Source organism: Rosa chinensis, chromosome 5 (genome assembly GCF_002994745.2).
Source record: "Rosa chinensis cultivar Old Blush chromosome 5, RchiOBHm-V2, whole genome shotgun sequence".
NCBI classification, from domain to species: domain Eukaryota; kingdom Viridiplantae; phylum Streptophyta; class Magnoliopsida; order Rosales; family Rosaceae; genus Rosa; species Rosa chinensis.
The window spans coordinates 34196639-34216217 of record NC_037092.1 but is presented as its reverse complement, the minus strand read 5'-3'; the positions used below and the strand labels follow the sequence as shown (position 1 = coordinate 34216217).

At 40.3% G+C, this 19579-nt stretch overlaps 4 protein-coding genes across 7 annotated transcripts; 1 reads left to right on the top strand and 3 right to left on the bottom strand.

Moving 5' to 3' along the window:
- Positions 1-1410: 1410 nt before the first annotated feature.
- On the top strand, positions 1411-6828 carry LOC112167322 (putative disease resistance RPP13-like protein 1). Of its 4 annotated transcripts, none has more exons than XM_024304330.2 (5): positions 1411-1610; positions 1710-4997; positions 5164-5343; positions 6182-6263; positions 6651-6828. In XM_024304330.2, the coding sequence occupies exon 2, from the start codon at positions 1716-1718 to the stop codon at positions 4986-4988; it is 3273 nt and encodes a 1090-aa protein (XP_024160098.1). In that variant the 5' UTR covers positions 1411-1610; positions 1710-1715; the 3' UTR covers positions 4989-4997; positions 5164-5343; positions 6182-6263; positions 6651-6828. The 4 variants fall into 4 exon arrangements, with proteins under 4 accessions (XP_024160098.1, XP_024160097.1, XP_024160100.1 ...); XM_024304329.2 differs by having other exon boundaries at positions 5164-5350; XM_024304332.2 differs by lacking the exon at positions 6182-6263.
- A 4741-nt stretch (positions 6829-11569) lies between these two features.
- On the bottom strand, positions 11570-12187 carry LOC112203686. Its single transcript, XM_024344613.2, has one exon. It carries the CDS (start codon positions 12185-12187, stop codon positions 11570-11572), a length of 618 nt encoding a protein of 205 aa, XP_024200381.2.
- Positions 12188-12253: 66 nt separating this feature from the next.
- On the bottom strand, positions 12254-12907 carry LOC121049193. Its single transcript, XM_040505833.1, has one exon. It carries the CDS (start codon positions 12905-12907, stop codon positions 12254-12256), a length of 654 nt encoding a protein of 217 aa, XP_040361767.1.
- Positions 12908-15159: 2252 nt separating this feature from the next.
- On the bottom strand, positions 15160-17908 carry LOC112168009 (cullin-1). The gene is made up of 3 exons (XM_024305124.2): positions 17806-17908; positions 16289-17722; positions 15160-16204 (listed from the first exon to the last, which is right to left on the bottom strand). The coding sequence occupies exons 2-3, from the start codon at positions 17711-17713 to the stop codon at positions 15407-15409; spliced, it is 2223 nt and encodes a 740-aa protein (XP_024160892.1). The 5' UTR covers positions 17714-17722; positions 17806-17908; the 3' UTR covers positions 15160-15406.
- Between the last annotated feature and the right edge of the window lie 1671 nt (positions 17909-19579).

Sequence of the window (19579 nt, the reverse complement as noted above, 5' to 3'; positions counted from 1 at the left end):
AAGATGGAGGAACTCCATGCTTGTGAATCACTTTTAGTTATATTTTCAAATCTGCTTGGAAAACAATCATCAGAATTTCAGGTTTCATCAACACAGGATATAGATAGATTTGGTGTATTTGAGTGGGAAAAAAGTATCATAACATCTCAGAAATGCTAGACGGAAAGAAGCCAAAGGTTCATTTGACATATTCGGTCCAATGTAATCACCAGTCATATATGTACAGTTTAAAAAGTTGAAGCAAACAATATGATTCTTTTGGAAAGCAATTGTCTTCAGTTTTTCTCCTATCGCCTTTTACCCTTTTACACTGTCACCTTGTGAGCTGCAACAGTATACAACACTGTCATGTCCAGCTGATTTATAATACAAACCTGGAGCATCGGTTTGTTCTGTAAGTAACACATGAAAGCACATTATTGTGACAACGTACAATGCTGGCATAAACGGGGTAGCCCCAGACAACATATTGACTTGAGATTGCTCACATCAAGAGCATTCAAATCGTTTCCAAATTTATATGATCATATGCAATGGTAATCATCCAATTCTCTTCTGGTACGGTTTAGTTAGTAAATTCCCCCCTCAACTGCTTTTATAAACTCTATGGTTAGCCAATTACCTCTGTTTCTCAATGCATTTATTCATTTCTATACAACATCATTGGTTTGACGCACTTAAATCTCTACCTTCGAATTCTTGTATAAGCTCCCTGATCAGTTGATTCCACTGCTCTTAACTATTTTGACCTTAATGTTCGCAGTGGTTTTGCTCGGTGCATGAAAAAGCTGCTCCCATGCCCAGCCTTAATGCTGCACTAGTTGCTCCATCCCGTAAGTAATCGGAGCTCTTTCCCCGCACAAGGAACGGATTTGAAGGCAGTCGAATTCCAAAGCCGAGGGGTCATATCTTCCTCATTCTTAAAATCAACTGTACTTAAAATCTGGGTTACAAAAATGTGTTAATTAAGAAGCAAATCCTTGACTCTGCTGATTGACTGGCATAACCATGGATGTTAAAGTTTATACAACTGTTCATTTTGCTGAGATTGTAGATGCTTTACCAAAAGCATAGTTGGTAATAAAGTTGAAACAAATAATGCATACAAACTTATAAAGTCATAGCAACTAATGTAATAGTTCACAGCACCTAGTATCATGCTGTTTCCTTTTATCTTCTTCACCAAGTGGAATATGAGGTATACGCGTTATCAGCATTATAGAAAGTCCAAGGAGAAAATGTATAATACCCATGACGACAGTCTAATTAGGAACTGAGTCCACAGATACCACCTTTTATATATAGGGATTAAATATTCAATGAGCATGACAGATATACTAATTTACGCATCTGATGGGAGGAAACGCGTTGCTGTTACGTGTGCTCAATGGGCTGCTTTCAAATTTTGGTCTTTAACCACTGCGCATTCTGTAAATTTCCTTTGCTTTTCTCACAAGTGAAACCGACTCTTGCTTTTGCTCTTGTTGATTTGTATGTTTACTCAGCTCTCATTCCATTTGCAAAGGAGAAATAGGAACTTGGAGTAAACGGACCAACATAGATCACAGGAAGCTTGCAAAGGCGATCATATCTGAAGCTTGTTTTGATAGGTACTACTTACAGTCTTGAAAATATGTTAAATCTAGTTCAAAATGGATGTTGAGAATCATTACTAATTAACGAACCACGTTGCTTTTCTGTCTAATCAGGAAACCATGGCTCTGGAAGTTGTGGGTGGAGCTTTTCTCTCTTCTTCTCTTGCTGTTCTGTTTGATAGGATGGCTTCCCGTCCGGTTGTTGACTTCATCCGAGGAAAGAAGACCACCGCTGGGCTGCTCCAGAAGTTGAAGATGAAGTTGTTGTCGGTTAATACGTTGCTTGATGATGCAGAGGAGAAGCAACTCAGAAACTCTAGAGTAAGGGATTGGCTTAGTGAGCTTAAAGATGTTCTCTATCATGCCGATGACCTGTTGGATGAAATCAAGACTGAAACTCTGCGTTGCAAGATGGAAGGAGATGATTCTGGAAGCAGCCGCACAAATCAGGTACTCGAGTTTAGTTCTATTTCCATTCATGAACTTGACAAAAGTCTGGAACCCAGGATATTGGACATTCTTGACAGGTTAGAACTTATTGTCAACGAAAAAGATGTGCTTGATTTGAAAGAGGGTGTTAAAGATAGACCACAAGGAAGACTGCTCACAACTTCTTTGGTAGAAGAGTCTAGTGTATATGGAAGGGATGAAGAAAAGGAGGCCATTATCAAGTTATTGTTAGCGGATGGTGTGACTGGAAATAAGACGGATGTGCTTCCAATTGTGGGCATGGGTGGGCTTGGAAAGACCACTCTTGCTCAACTCGTATACAACGATGACAGAGTCAAGCAACATTTTGACCATCAATCATGGTCTTGTGTTTCAGAAGAATTTGATGTCATCAAAATAACCCAGACAATTTACGGGGCGGTCACTTCACAAACTAGTAACATCACAGATCTAGAAGTGCTTCAAGTTAAACTAAAGAAGACGTTGACAGGGAAGAAATTTCTCTTTGTTCTTGATGATGTTTGGACTGTGAATTTAATGAAGTGGGATCTCTTGAGCCGACCCTTTGAGAGTGGTGGTCATGGAAGTAAGATCGTTGTCACAACACGTGATGAAGGTGTCGCATGCAGGATGGGTACCCTTCAAAGTAGACATCTAATGCAATTATCTGAGGAAAATTGCTCGTCGTTGTTCTCAAAGTATGCCTTCAAGAATGCAGGTGTTACTAAAGATCCGTCGCTTGAAGTGATTGGAAAACAGATTGCTCAAAAGTGTAAAGGACTCCCTTTAGCTGCAAAATCACTTGGGGGTCTTTTACGTTCCGAACCAAATATTGAGAAATGGAAAGAAATATTGAACAATGACATATGGGAGTTGCGAGATGAAGAGAACGACATTTTACCCGCTCTATGGTTGAGCTACCATTATCTACCTCCACATCTGAAGCGTTGTTTTGCTTACTGTTCCATATTTCCTCAAGATTATGAGTTTCAGAAATCGGATCTGGTTTTGTTGTGGATGGCTGAAGATCTCTTACCACTGAAATCGAAGATTACAGTTGAAGAAGTCGGAGATAAGTACTTTGATGATCTAGTGTCGAGATCATTTTTTCAACATGTACCACAGCAGTATTCTCACTATTCTGTTGAGCCAATTTTCACAATGCATGACCTTATACATGACTTAGCAAACTTTGTCTCTGGAGAGTTCTGTATTAGGTTGGAGAACAATGACTCAGTATTGGAAAATGTCAGCAAGACACGCCACTTATGGTGTGTGAATGCATCTGCCGTAATTGATCAATGGGACAGTTTGTGTGAAGCCAAGTATTTGCGAACCTTTCTAGTACTGTCAAAATATCAGTACGTACGTGTACGTCCCAACTTAGATTTTGATATATTCCTGAAGCTTCAATGTTTAAGAGTGCTCAATTTATCAAGGCACGAAATTGGTGGGCTGCCTAGTTCAATTAGCAAGTTGAAGCATCTAAGGCACTTGGACTTGTCTTGGACATTAATTAAAAAGTTACCTGATGAAATGTGTACTTTATATAATTTACAGACGCTGTTGTTGTTCTATTGTAAATCCCTAGTTGAGTTGCCAACTGATTTGGGAAGATTAATCAACTTGCGTCATCTGGATATTAGAGGCACAAAGATAGAAAAGATGCCACCAAGGATGGGCAAAATGAAAGATCTCCAGACAATAAGAGGTAAGTTCGTCCTAGACAAATACACTGGTGGTAACATTGTCGAGATTAAAGAGCTTCAGCAGTTGCGCGGAAAACTATGCATCTCGGGGCTTCGCAATATTGCGCATGTCACAGATGCCTTGGAGACCAATATGAGGAAGAAGAAGTATTTGGATGAATTAGTTTTGGAATGGGGAGGCAAGTCTGGTGACACCGACGATACGCAAAAAGATAGAGATGTGCTGGAGAACCTCCAACCTCATACAAACCTAAAAAAACTCGAGATTCGATCTTATGGCGGCACAAGATTTCCAGGTTGGTTGGAAGATCTTTCTAGTTTATCTAATCTGGTTCATCTTCGACTTCTGGATTGCGGAAATTGTTTGTCCTTGCCATCAGTTGAGCAGCTACCCTCCCTCCAAGAGCTTGAGATTGAAGGATTAATTAATGGAGTGGTGACTGTGGGTTCTAAGCCTTTTCCTAATCTTCGTAAGCTTCGTCTGAAATCTTGTCCCGAGGTAACCGGGGCATTCATGTTAGCCTGCTTCCCAAAGCTTGAAAGCCTCACACTGGACAATGTCAATGTAGAATCTCTTCATTCCACTACACTACTCCTCTCCCTTGTCAAACTCAGAATATCTTCATGCCCAAATTTTGTTTGTTTTCAAGATGGAGGGCTGAATGCGCCCTACTTGGAGACCATCGAAGTCCATAAATGTTCGAAACTGAGGTCATTGCCGCAACACATGCACAACCTTCTCCCATCTCTCTGGTTGTTCTTCGTAGATGATTGTCCAGAATTGGAATCATTTCCCGAAGGGGGATTGCCGTCTAAGTTGAAATACTTGTACATCTGGCGCTGCAAGAAACTCATTGGAAACCGTATGCAGTGGGGTCTACCAACACTCACCTCTCTTGAGTTCTTGTGGGTCGACTTGAGGGGATGTGAACAAGTTGTAGATTCATTTCCAGACGAGGGGCTGCTGCCCCCCACTCTCTCACAACTCAGTATCCACGGTATTTCGAAGCTGGACGGCAAGGGGTTTACACAACTCACCTCTCTTAAACATTTGGAAATTCACAATTGCCCTGAACTCCAGTGCTTGCCAGATGAAGGGCTACCCACTTCCTTTTCTTATCTGCACATCGTAAATTGTCCTTTACTGGAACAACGTTGCCAGAGAGAGACAGGGGAAGATTGGCCCAAGATTGCTCACATCGAGTACATTTCTATCAATAACAAACGTATATGATATGCAATGGTAATTACCCAATTCTCTGTTCTGTCTTGGTTTAGTTAGTGAATTCCCCTCTCAACTGCTTCTTATAAACTCTATGCTTACCCAATTACCATATCATTTCTCAATGCATTTGTTCATTTCTGTACAATATCATTATTTTGACCTCTACATTTGAATTCTTGTATAGGCTCCAGGTGCTTTGTAACTACCTAATCAGATGATTCCACTGCTAAGTCTCTGGATAGAAATTTCCTGTCGATGTTGGACAAGCTTACTTAAAACTTCCCTTTCGTCTGAACTTATGCTGTGGTTTTTATGCTGCTAGACCTGTTGTGGTTTTTATGCTGCTAAACAAAGCTTCCATCTCGTATGTGGTATCTCTCTCTCTCTCTCTCTCTCTCTCTTGACTATTTACAAATGATTGATCTAGTTCTATTGGACTCTATAGAAATCTGGCCATTGCTCCATGTTGCCAGACTACTGAGTAAACTTGAGAAACTCTTCCCATTAATCTTCTCCTTATTCTGTTTCACTTAGCTTTGTTCAATTTTTCTCATAATTCCTTCTGGTGCTGCATCACTATGAATTTTCAGTTTTCGAGCATGCATGTTGCGCATTGGTATGCTGATTATAGGTGCATGTAGATGCATGATTTCTTGCATGGTTGCAAATCCTTAGGCCTTTCTTTACTTCTCGTTTCCAATGCCTCCATTTATGCAGGTATCATACATTTGATTGATTATGCATTTGGCATCTGTCGGTTGAGTGTTTCAGTAGAACGTGGGGGAGTGGGGAGTTGGGTCCAGGAATGATTAGTTCCTGTCTTTTTATAAAATCTAGATTTTTATAATGTCATGCACTTTACTTCAGAACCTAATGTCATCCAAATAGAAAAGATCCGGGAGTGCGGTCTCAAAGGCATGGTGTATGTTTTTTGTGGCTTTGTTGTTAATTTCCACGGAGGGAGTAGCAACTCAATTGCCTAGATGCTTAACAAGTTCGATCTTAGGACTATTCTTCTTAAGTTTACATGGCTGCAGCCATTGCTGCTCACATTTTGTTGGGATGCCGGGATGATTAACAAGAGAGATGGCTAATCTTGTAGGAGCCATTTTCTTGACTGAATGTTTTACACGCACACACTCAGGTGCACGTGCAGGACAACTAGATTTGCACTTGACACTCTACATGATTTTCTGGTTCAGGTTTCTTGCATGATAATGAAACTGTCCAATCACTTTGGCTGCACATACATTGCCGTATTGAAGCTAATCCTGCCTGGAGATGGTAATATATACTGTTGTCCAACCTGTTTTTCTTTTTTCTTTTTGGTATGTGAACACGGTCTAGTCACAAGGTGTTTGCTTACAATTACAGATATTTTTTTTTTTAACATTTCTTAATGTCAAAGTTAAACAAGGCAGTACTTTTGTTGGACTTTTTCAGGACTCCTTGTAGGTCTAACTAATAGAGGAAAGTGAATTTGACGGAAAAAAAAAAAAAAAAAAATTTGTTCGACCGTATTGACATTTGTTAGGGAATAGCAGATTCCTCACTGATTTTGGAATCTGTAAACTAATGTTCTGGCCTATTTTGGTGTCTTGTAAAGTGTGTTTTATGTGCCCCTTGATACCATTAATAAAAACTAATGGTCTGCTCATACAATCTCTGCAGGTCATTTGACCAGTCATGTAAGGATCCGATGTTGGAAGTCACTGATTCCCAGAAGATGGAGGAACGCCATGCTTGTGAATCACTTTTAGTTATATTTTCAAGGGCTAAATACTGTTTACCACCCTGTGGTATGGACATCACATCAATTCAGTCCCTCGACTTTCAATTTCATCAAAAACACCCCCACACTATCATTTTCTCGTCCAATAGGTCCATCCGTTATGATTCCGTTAATTTATGCCGTTAGATGCTGACGTGACGATCCAACTTAGCACAGGTGGGCCCCACATGGAAGTGAAATTCCTAAAATGACCCTGCTCAATCTGAAATGAAAAAATCTAAAATAAATCAATACTTTGCTTTTGGGGAGATTCGAACCCACACAAGTGGGTGTGAAAGTGAGATCCCCAACCACCACACCACATGCGTGGATGTAATATATTCCGACAACATTAATATATATTTATATACCCAACCGGATATGGATTAAATCCAAAATAAATCAAAACTTTGCTTTTGGGGAGATTCGAACCCACGCAAGTGGGTGTGAAAGTGAACGCCCCAACAACCAGACCACATGCGTGGTTATATCATATTCCCACAACATTAATATATATTTATATACTCAACCGGATATGGATTAAATCCAAAATAAATCAACACTTTGCGTTTGGGGAGACTCGAACCCACACAAGTGGGTGTGAAAGTAAAAGCCCCAACCACCGGACCATATGCAAGGTTCTAATGTATATCCACAAAATTAATATATATTTGCATACCCAACCAGATATGGATTAAATCCAAAATAGAGATATATATTAATTTTTGTTGGAGCATGTCAACAATATGCATGTGGTCCGGTGGTTGGGGCTTTTACTTTCACACCCACTTGTGTGGGTTCGAGTCTCCCCAAAAGCAAAGTGTTGATTTATTTCGGATTTAATCCATATCCGGTTGGGTATGCAAATATATATTAATTTTGTGGATATACATTAGGCCCTTGCATATGGTCCGGTGGTTGGGGCTTTTACTTTCACACCCACTTGTGTGGGTTCGAGTCTCCCCAAACGCAAAGTGTTGATTTATTTTGGATTTAATCCATATCCGGTTGGGTATATAAATATATATTAATGTTGTGGGAATATGATACAACCACGCATGTGGTCCGGTGGTTGGGGCGCTCACTTTCACACCCACCTGCGTGGGTTCGAATCTCCCTAAAAGCAAAGTTTTGATTTATTTTGGATTTAATCCATATCCGGTTGGGTATATAAATATATATTAATGTTGTGGGAATATATTACAACCACGCATGTGGTGTGGCGTTTGGGGATCTCACTTTCACACCCATTTGCGTGGGTTCGAATCTCCCTAAAAGCAAAGTATTGATTTATTTTAGATTTTTTCATTTCAGATTGGGCATGGTCATTTTAGGAATTTCACTTCCATGTGGGGCCCACCTGTGCTGAGTTGGATCGCCACGTCAGCATCTAACGGCATAAATTAACGGAATCATAACGGATGGACCTATTGGACGAGAAAATGATAGTGTGGAGGTGTTTTTGATGAAATTGAAAGTCGAGGGACTGAATTGATATGAGGTCCATACCACAAGGTGGTAAACAGTATTTAGCCCTATTTTCAAATATGCTTGGAAAACAATCATCAGAATTTCAGGTTTCATCAACACAGGATATAGATAGATTTGGTGTATTTGAGTGGGAAAAAAGTGTCATAACATCTCAGAGATGCTTGACGGAAAGCAGCTGAGGGTTCATTTGACATATTCGGTCCCATGTAATCAACCAATCATATATGTACACTTTAAAAAGTTGTAGCAAACAATATGATTCTTTTGGAAAGCAATTGTCTTCAGTTTTTCTCCTATAGCCTTTTTCCCTTTTACACACTGTTACCTTGTGAACTTCAACAGTGTACAATACTGTCATGTCCAGATGATTTATAATGATTAATGCAAACCTGGAGCATCGCGTTGTTCTGTAAGTAACACATGAAAGCACATTTTGTGACCAACAATGCAGGCGTAAACGGCGTAGCCCCAGAAACATACTGACATGAGATGTTAAAATACCTGACATCAGATCGATATGGAAGCTTCCAGCATCTATTTCTTGGTCTCTAAGGCACAGCATTAGTGAAAGGAAAAAAAAAATCATGAATAATAGTGACCCTCCATTAGGCTCATGTCAAAACTCAAAAGCCACAAAAGCCAAACAACAGTTGAAAAAGTCTCCAATATGATCATGCCAAATTTCACAAATTCAGAAGAAGAAGAATAAAACTGCTACATTTATGTCTTCTCAAATCTTTCAAAAAATTGAAATATTTTTCAAGTGTATTCGCAAATAATTATAACGGTGTTGTGTTGTGGCTATAAAAGCCGTTCAATGTTGAGCTTGCATTGAATCATTGATCCTCGTAAGCATCAAAACATAAGCTCATTTGGAGCATCATAAGAGCAAGTTCACCGGGCTTGTTCTTGCCCGGGCACCACGTCAAAAGGAGGCTGGGGGGGAGGATTTCCGGACTGTTCATCCTTCCACCGGATCTGGGGCAAGACTACAGGGGGAGGCCGAGGGCACCATCTCGGGCACCATGGTGACTGAGCCGGTGACCCAGGCTGCTAGGCTGGCCGAAGAAGAAGAGAAGAGGGGAGACGCGCGTAGCTGAAGACGTGAAGCCCAACCGCTTGGCTTCTAGCGGTGACAGCACAGCAGGCGCTTGGGCGCCACGCTTTTGTCGTGTAGTGGCGTGGGGGTGCGACGTGGCGTGTAGCCGTTGGGCTACTTTGCATTTTGAATGCAACGGTCCACAGATCTGGACCGTTGGTTTTGAGCCTTAAAGGGATCTAACGGCTGGTACAAGAGGTTTTAAAAAAAAAAAATACTAACCGTTAGATTACAACGGTAACAAAAAAAAAAAACCACAATTTCCTATAAATACCTCACCTCCTATTTTACTTCTCACACCAAAAAAATCATCTTTCTTCCTCAAAATTTTTTGTTCCTTCTCCTCATAGCTTTCATACTCTACAATTTTTTTATTCTAATATGAGTGTACGAGGCAATACGATTGTCCAACCCGTAGGAGATCCAAGTATTGAAGGGACACGTTGGCAAACTATTGAAGACATTCAATTGTGCAAGTCTTGGAGGGCTGTTAGCCAAGATCCGGGAAAGGGTACGGAACGAAGAAAAGATGATCTATGGATAGAGGTACGCCAACACTATGCCGAACATTGGGATGGATATGTCCGATCATTGCAAGCTTTTCAAGGGAGGTGGAAAACCTTGAAAGTCGAACTTTATGCTTGGCATTGTGCATTAAGGCAAGCGAAAATTTGGTACAAGAGTGGTGCGAATATGATTGATGAGGTATGAATTTGTAGTGTAACACGAATTTTAATTTTTATGATTCTTTTAGTGTATATTAAAATTTAATTAGTTGATACATCTTACTTTAAATTATTAGTTGAAATATTTTGTTGATAATTATACTTTAAATTATTAGTTCATATATTAAAATTTAGTTGATAATTATACTTCAAATTAGTACTTCATAATCATACTTTATACTTCATTTTATTTAAATTATACATTATACCAATTTATACTGAAATAGTTGATACATTGTACCTCGTTTATATTTTTACTAATAGATTTATACTTTTTTGTTTAAATTAAATAGCGACGTCAAGCACAAGATTTGTGGAGAGCTGCGATGACCAAATCGAAAGGAAAACAAAAAAAAGGTGATTTCATTAGTTTAGAATGTTACGAGATTGTTAAGGGGTTTCAACAATTTGATGACATTCCAAACCATTCCTCTTCGGTTGGAGGAACCTCCAGGGGAGGAACTAAACGGATACACACACAACAATCCGTTCCTGATTCTCATGTCAAGTTGGACATAGATGCAGATGAGGTAAACGCCGATGAAACTCCCAATCCTTCTGTGAGGCCTCAAGGAAAGAAGGCTGCCAAAGAAGCTCTTCGGAAAGGAAAGAAAGCATCTAATGATTCCAGTCCTTTGACAGCCGCTGTGGAGACTATAGCAACCAACCAAACATCAATGATGTCTGCCAAGGAGAAACGTGATGAGGAATATGCCCAACATCTCCGTGACCAACAACAACGAGATTATATACGCTTGCAAATGGATATGCGAAACGAGGCATTCAAAATTCAAGAGAGTGAAGAGCGTATTATGGAGATGGACACAAGTAAGATGACGCCAACCAAAAAGAATTACTGGCAAAGAAAACAAAAAAAAATTGCAGAGAAAGAAGCTGAAGATGCAACCCGTGGATCTAACATCCCACAACCACCATTCCCCGGTGGGTATTATCCACAATCTCCTTTCTCCGGTGACTATCCACAACCTCCTTTCCCCGGTGGATATCCACAACCTCTTTTCCCCGGTGGATATCCACAACCTCCTTTCCCCAGTGGCTATTCACAACCTCCTTTCCCCGGTGGCTATCCACAACCACCATTCCCCGGTGGGAACTATCCACAATCTCCTTTTCCCGGTGGCTTCCCACAACCACCATTCACCGGTGGTATCCCTTCCCCACCTTTCTGTTCGGGTGAATTAACCAACCCCAACCATATGGATGACCCCACAAACACAAATTGGATTCCTAATGAAGATGAGGATTAGGAAAATTAGGGAGTTATATATTTTAAATAATTGTATTGTTATGATTCCAATGCTTGGTTTTTGACTTATGTAATATTAGATTGATGAAATTAAAATTTATTTGAATAATACCCTTACAAATGAAAAGCTAAATGAAACCACACAAACATAATTAAAAACATTAAAACTAAAGTAGAAACCACACAAACATAATTAAAAACATAAAAACTAATAGAAAACACACACAGATAGAAGATCTAGATTCTCATATTGCCTTGAAATTCCCAAAAGTGTTTAATGAGGTCTTCCTGAAGGTTGGAGTGACTGTGCTCAGATCTAATTTGTTGGTAGCGGTCCATGAATCCGTTCATATGATGAGCATCTCTACCAACAGGATCTAAGTCTCTACCGGTTGGTCCCTCCCATACCTCAGCAATCCTGGGCCTCACATTGTTATCCTCCTCATTATCGGACTCCAACTCATCATCGCTGTCTTCCGGTCGTTCATTTTCGACAATCATGTTGTGTAATATAATACACGTCAACATAATGTATCGAAGGTCTTCTTTATGCCACCCACGAGCAGCTCCTCTAACAATATCAAACCGTGACTGTAATATACCAAAACATCTTTCTACATCCTTCCTATACCCCTCTTGAGCCTTTGCAAACTCGATTTCCTTGGGGCGTGTAGGATTTCGAACAGTTTTCAAGAAAGTCGCCCATTGAGGATAAATACCGGCGGCGAGATAGTACCCTAGACTGTGAGCTCTTTTGTTAACTTGGAATTGGATCAGAGGTGCTCTACCGGCGGTAAGCTCATCAAACAACAGAGACTTTGCCAAGACGTTCAAGTCGTTGCATGCCCCAGGCATTCCCAAGAATGTGTGCCAAATCCAGGTGTCGTAAGATGCGACTGCTTCCAGGATGATAGTGGGGATCTATTTCCTACCACTATATTCTCCAGCCCAACCTGTCAGACAATTCTTCCATTGCCAATGCATACAGTCGATGCTCCCAATCATTCCTGGAAAACCTCTCCTCGCAGCTTTGGCAAGAAGTCGTCTGAGGTCTGCTGCAGTTGGAGCGCGGAGGTATTTTGTTGAGTAAAGATCAACAATTCCTCGTGTGAAGTGCTGAAGGGCTGCGATGGAGATGGATTTTGCCATCCGACAATACTCAGCACATTGATCTGCCCCTGCACCGTACGCAAGCATTCGCAAGGCAGCTGTCATCTTCTGCTCCGGAAGCAGTCCGACTTTGCCGGTAGCAGCTGACCTTTGAACAAAGTAACGATCATACTGGCAAAGGTCAGTAGATATACGCTGGAAGAGATTGAGACTCATCTTGTAATGTGTTCGGAACTCCGCATCTTTGAATACTGGCCAGTCGACAAAGTAGTCGGCCAACATACCTTTGCCCCTTTCTTCTTTAAGTCGTTCCTCATTTGGTGCACGACTCGGATGAGAACCGCGCCCTCGGTGTTGGTTTCCAGATTCTTCTACGACTGCAGCCATGACAATTGCGTTGGTAGCCATCATCTCTTCATCATCTTCATCCTGAGACCGTCGAATTTGATCCCACAAATTGTTCATTGCAATGAGGGAAATTTAGGAAATATGTAATGCTAGAGATATGAAAAGGGTGAAGGTTTGTTAAGCTCGGATGGTGTGTGTATGTAGTGAAAACATCATGTCTATTTATTGAAATTTTCTACACATAAAAGTGTCGGTGGGTTATCACTCACTCATTTCAAAAAAATTGTCGGTGGTGTGCATGTGATAAAAGTGTCGGTGGAGTTAAAAAAAATTTCACACTTTTCAAAAACTTTGTCGGTGATGTACATGATAAAAGTGTCGGTGGAGTTTTAAATATTTTCACACTTTTCAAAAACTTTGTCAGTGGTGTATATATGATAAAGCTGTCGGTGGAGTAAAAAAAAAAAAAAAAGTGTCGGTGGACATATAATTTATCTACCAATAAAATTTTCTTTGGTTGCATTTTCAAATTGTTTATCAATACTATTTATTTACATCATACATTTCTCATTTTCCAAAAAAAAATTTATAAAATATTCGATGAACAGTAACTGACTGGTGACCCTGACCCAACGGGTGGAAGCAAAGATCCAGTGGCAGTGAATAGTTTCCTGCCCTGGTACCCTGGTGACCCAACGGGTGAACTTGCTCTAAGAGACAAGGGAGAAGGCCACCTGGAACCTACATTCCAGAAAAGTGTGCATTGAATTGCAAGGGATATGGACCTCGTGACAACGTTGCCCAACTCTCGGTTTTTGAGGTAGAGCTATTGTAAATCAACCATTATTTGTTAGTTAGTATCCAATAGATGATGGTTTTTGAGTTTATCTTTGCATATTTCTTTGCTGAATAGAATATTGATCCAGAGGTAATGTCACTCTCACTCCAATCTAATGATGCATCAACAACCCTGTAATTTCACTGGTCAGTAAGATGAGTGTCCGTGAGATTGTACCACCAATAATGGCTCACATATCTTTAATATATCTATTTAACAACTAAAATAACGCCTTCTCTTCTTCGTTTTGCACATGCTGATGTTGATGGGAATGGATTTCTGGATTATGGAGAGTTTGCATCGGTCACAATTCACTTGCAAAAAGTGGAGAATGATGAACATCTCATTAGATCATTTATATTCTTTAGCAAGGACTGGAGTGATATCGATAACAATGTCGCGGGCCGCCTCACTAGTTCATATTCTAAGACTCTTCCAACATCCTAGCTCAGTAGCTCGTTCCTAACAGGCTGCTTGGCTCCAAAAGGACCAATGGCAACGGCAGCAGGGGATTCAATCTATTCAGAGTACATACGCAAGGGAGGATGGGTTGTGGAACCCAATTCTAGGGCACATCTTCAAGTTGAGCTGTTCGCCTTTTGGGAGACCAACTCCATCGAAGGAAAGCAAAGAATGATGCAAGCCGCAAATTCTATTCGTGATGTAGAGGGGCCAGGAATAGATTTGATTGGCAGTCAGACTCCAGCACCACTACTATTATGCTGTTGAGCCAACTGTAACAGCATGGAAACTGATCTGCTCCGCCCGAAACAACTTACAGAGAGATTCCTAAACTCTAGAACATTGCTGGACTTGAGTTATTTCTCAAGTACATTATCTTCTAGCACAAGACTGAGTCTTGGAATGAGTTTGCTGGTCAACTTGCTTACAGTTTGAGTTGCTTGATTGTATCTTACAACCTAATTAAAAGCCTAGAAGTTCATTGTAACAAAATTACATTGAACATTTCCCAAGGTGCTCGAGCTATTAGAACAGAAGTCTTTGTAACACATTTATTGAACACATGAGTACGGGTGACCAAATTGTCTGGGTGGATCTTACATAAGTCATATGCCAATGACAGATATAACAAGCAATACGAATCATATGATAAGTAAAAAAAAGTACCACAAACTCAAGTATAAGTTTCCTGGACATCTATATATATCCCCATAGAATTGAGCCTCCCCTTTCTTATAGACTACCACAAAATGTTCCAATTATAACTGAGAGCATAGACTAAAAATGTTAGGCATTATAACTTAATACTGACAAAGAGAAACTAATTGTAAGAGGAAGTAAATATCTCATAGGAATTCTGTTCAACGCCTAAGATCTTTCTTTTCACATACATAAGAAAACACACCACACTCAATTTGCAAGATATACCACACATGCACCATGCTCCACAACACTAACCACTTGATTCTATTACCCTAACCATTCCTTCAGGAATCTTGATTTAGCAGTTTGATATAATTGTGAATTTGTGATCATATGCATTGATGAACACAATATCATGAATTTAAGGTTAAAATAATTTTGATGACAACAAATTGCAAAACAATTTCTGATTTAGAAACCATATCTGTCAGTCAACTGTAATCAAAAGTTTGAAAAGAGTAATCACTGCACATGCCATTTCAAGTAACCCAGTACTGTGATAGACAGTTAGAATTGCACAAAAAACCTAGATTTTCTAAAAGCCCTGCACAAGAGGGTGAAAAGGCACATCATGTTCCTGTAGAGTCCTATTAAGACTCAAATGGTACCTTCAGTTAGGCAACATACTTGAACATATTAGAGTCTTCATGGTCCCTCTCCAGGTAATCACGGGTAATGAGATCTTCAATGCGCTTCTTAATTGTTTTGATGTCTGGCTTGAAGATGCTCTGCACCATCTCAACACATTCCATGACTAATTTTTGATGACCCAAAACTTTCCGACTCTTCATAATCCTCACAAGTGCAGCATCAATAGCATACTTCCGCTCTTTGTCAACATCTTCAGTCACCTTTTTCTTTTCATCAACCATTGGCGGGAGAGGAATCCTAATTTTCCTCATTTTGTCAGTGAACATAGAATTGAACACAAAGTTGTCATCTGGCTTAACAGTCTTCGTATTTGGCTCCTTAATGAGGATCTTATACTTGGCACACGACAGTGAACTAAGCAATCTAACCAAGTCCTCATTGGTAAGCTTTAGCTGAGTCAATATTTCTGAAAAGCTTAATCTATCTGAATCATTGAATAGCAGCAGGAGAGCAGCTTGGTAGGTTGATACAACCAATTCAATGGGTTTTGGTTCAAACTTGCCAACAATGTTGCAAGTTCCCAATGAGTAAATCCATGCCAATTTTCTGCGTTTTGTTTGTGAATCATAGAATCCTTTGAACACTTCAACGCACTTGACCATCTCTTGGGGAAGGTTAAGATCAGATGATTTGTAATTTGGCCAGCAACCAGTTTTAAGAACAGTGACTGATAAGTCAATCCCAGGTTTAACATTTGGATTGGTTCCAAGATATTGTTCGAAATTGGTCTGAATATCCTTTGCCAGTGTCATATCTGTGACCTGCAAGAAAATTACAGTTGCAAATTTCAATTTGACATCTACTGAAGCTGGAACATGCAAACAAGCAATAACAGGTCAACTCACCATTCCCTGCATCTTTGAGGCAAACTGTCCACCACATTGCTGTTTCAGCTTGGTTAGAAAACTTTTCTCATGATCTTCGTTGCAACTCCGATCAAATAGCAGCCGACGGGCAAGCTTTTTCCTACAGAATTCTGCATAAAGGTCTTTGTCACTATAATAAGCAAGCAGCACAACAACCTTCTCAAGAGTTTCCTCAATGATCTCATCACTCAACTTTTCACTAGTCCCCTTCTTGAGTAAATTATCACAGAATCCAGCAAGTAATTCGGCACTAGAAATCCCAGCAACAGATTTATTGCAAAACACCTCAAAAGCCTCTTTCAAAGCCTTGTGAAAGACCGAGTGGTTCATAAAGCAACCAGTGACATACGCCATATACTTATCATGGAGCTCCAAAATTTCCCTGATAAGGACCAGTCCCACTTCTGCCCCAGCTCCGTTCGAACCCTGCTGGCTACTCGCAGCATCTTCGGCCTGCTGAACCAAGGCCTTACCTTCATCAGTAACCTGTTGTTTAAACACATTAGCAACAGGCTCCAAGCCTTTAGGTATCTTATGGTACAGCCTGAACATCCTAGACAAATCCTCCACCTTATCACCACGAATCAAAGCACGAAATCCAGAATGCTCTTTATCGATTAGCTGGTGTGCATGAACCACCAACAGCTCATGCTGCACTTTCTCCACCAGCTTCTGCTCACTGCTCGAATGCAAGTAATGAGAAGCCCTCTCCTTCTCCCTCCTCAAGCATTCCTCTGCCTTCACCATGTAATCCGGGCAAGAATCCTCCAAAATCCAACTCACCGCTTTGCGCGAATAATGCTCACCACTATCCGCAAGCATCTCCGCCTCAAAGTCCACTTCATAACCACCCATTTGCCCCATCCCAACTTCCACAAACACATCCACCACATTCTTCAACAAACCCCTATCAATCCGACCCCCTTCCCGCTCCTTATCAATAAAACCAATCACACAAGCCACGACATTGCTCTTTACCTTCTCATAAACACACTCCCGAAAAACAACAAGCCCGGCTTCCTTCAATCTAGGCAAACTTTTCTGCGAAACGAACCAGCGATCAAGATAACTAAAGAAATGAGAGAGCCACCTGACCATGACCTTGTGATTGGCCCATCTATTCACGAACTCCCGCAGCATAAACTCACCGTGGTTCTCGGCGATGGAGGGCAGCACCGTCGCTCTGATGTACTCCGTCAACGACTCGCCGTATTTCTCATACAACTGCTGAGAATAATTTGGGGAATTTTGACTGCACATGTTGTAGATGGTTGAGTAGAGAGCCATGTACTCCTCTGAACTGAAATGACCACCCGGAGCTCCCTCTAGAATCTTCTTCAGCTTCGTGATCCCCTTCTGCAAACAGCTCCATCCTTGATCGAATTGGATGATTTTGGCACCCATTTTTGGTCACTGAAATTCAATCAAACAATAAATATACTCAACAATAAGAAAAACCCAGAAATCGAATCGCGGATAAGGAGTCGGGGAGTTACCAGAGCTAGCGAAAGAGCGAAACCCTAATCGTTACGGAGGTGTGGAGTCGATGAACTCTAAACCCCTGTGTTCTCCTGGTTCGGGTATATTGTGATCCTTTTTCCTTTTATTTGTACCGGAATTATGGGATTTAGTGAATATCTAATGCCACGTGGCGGGTGTTCGAGGAGTTAGAGATTAGGCACGCGCCATTACGAAATATTTTTCAAGTTTTGGGGCGGATATTTCTGGTCCCGCCTCTTTTTCAAAATTCCCTCTTTACTTACTAAAAACAATAATAATATGTAGGACAAAATATTATTTATTCCCTAAACTTATAGGGTTTCGACGTTTTAGTCTCTGATATTTCAATTTCACTTAAAAAGTCTCTGAACTTTCCAATTTCATCTAAAAAGTCTCTGCCGTCTATTTTCCGTTAAAAAGTCTGTTATCTTGCTGACGTGGCACTATTTCAACAGTAAAATGACTATTTTACCCTTACTGACCCAAAAAAAAAAATTACTCTCTTTTCTCTTTTTTTCTTTTTTCTCTTTTTTTTTAATTTGTTCTCTTTTTTTTAACTCTCTTTTCTTTCTTTTTCTTTTTTTTTTTTTAAAAACTCTCTTTTCTCTTTTTTTTTATTTGTTCTCTTTTTTTATATATCTATATTTATTTCTCTTTTCTGTTTACCTCTTCTTCCTCTTCCTCCTCTCTGCTCTTCGGCCTTATTTTCCTCCTCCCTGATCGCAGCTCCAGTTTTCGGCCACTCCTGGAAGCCGGAATGGTCGGGTTCTCTTCCCTTCAGATTCCGGCCCCTTCGTGGTGTCGGATCTATATCAAAAGCTTTCTCTCGACGTCAATAATGTTTCTTTGGTGTTGGTTTGCTGAGATGATGAGCCAATAGAGATTCGAAGAGGATAAGATATTTGAGTTTTCCTGCGAGTTTCCATGTTTTGGTCTATTTGGCTATTTCTGATAGTAACTTTAGAGAGAAATGTTTGAACAGTTTTGGCACCGAAGAAAGGGAGGTGGAAGGTTAATTGATTTGATTTGGGTGTGCTCCGATTTGGTTTGGAACCGCTGTATGGAGAGGGGTGATTAGGAGAGGTGGTGATGCTTGCTAGCATGACGGGGATGATGGATGGATGGTGGAATGGCCAGCACTTGCTTGGAGCGGCGGGCACGCCAACGGTGATTAGGAGAGGTGGTGATGCTCGCCGAAAACTGGAGCTGCGATCAGGGAGGAGGAAAAGAAGGCCGAAGAGAAGAGACACTACACCAATTTCGGAATCAGACAACACATATCAGACGACAGCAAACATTTTAACTGTCGTCTGATTTAATCAGACGACAGCAAGAAATATTGTGTCGTCTAAGTTTTCGAATTAGACAACAGTTTTTTCTTGGCTCTTGTGCAATATCATTTCAGACAATGGTTTATTTTTTTGATGTTGTCTGAATTAATTAATTCAGACAACAGTTATTATGTGATGTTGTCCAAGGTTCATTTATACAATGGTTGATTTTTGCTGTTGTCTGATTATTTTCAGTCACACAACTGTTATTAGGTGTCTGTTGTCTGATATCTTGTAAGTCAATGGCTACTGAAAGATGTTGTTTGATTTAAGTTGTTCAGACAATGGTTTTTAATTTGTCTGTTGTTACATGAGTTTCAGACAATGCATTTTATTTGATGTCGTCTGAGTTTTAGATTTTTTTTTTGGATACAATGAATAGCTGACTTTAGTTAGGGTTTGACTTATACTTTTAACACTTATACTCTTTCAACTCGTT

Bases quoted from the DNA above. Each gene is read 5' to 3' on its own strand.
- LOC112203686 (XM_024344613.2), bottom strand. From the start codon at position 12,187: ATGCCTGGGGCATGCAACGACTTGAACGTCTTGGCAAAGTCTCTGTTG.
- LOC112167322 (XM_024304332.2), top strand. From the start codon at position 1,716: ATGGCTCTGGAAGTTGTGGGTGGAGCTTTTCTCTCTTCTTCTCTTGCT.
- LOC112168009 (XM_024305124.2), bottom strand. From the start codon at position 17,713: ATGGGTGCCAAAATCATCCAATTCGATCAAGGATGGAGCTGTTTGCAG. The intron at 16,205-16,288 runs GTGAGTTGACCT...ATTTTCTTGCAG, and splicing joins CCTCAAAGATGCAGGGAATG to GTCACAGATATGACACTGGC.
- LOC121049193 (XM_040505833.1), bottom strand. From the start codon at position 12,907: ATGAACAATTTGTGGGATCAAATTCGACGGTCTCAGGATGAAGATGAT.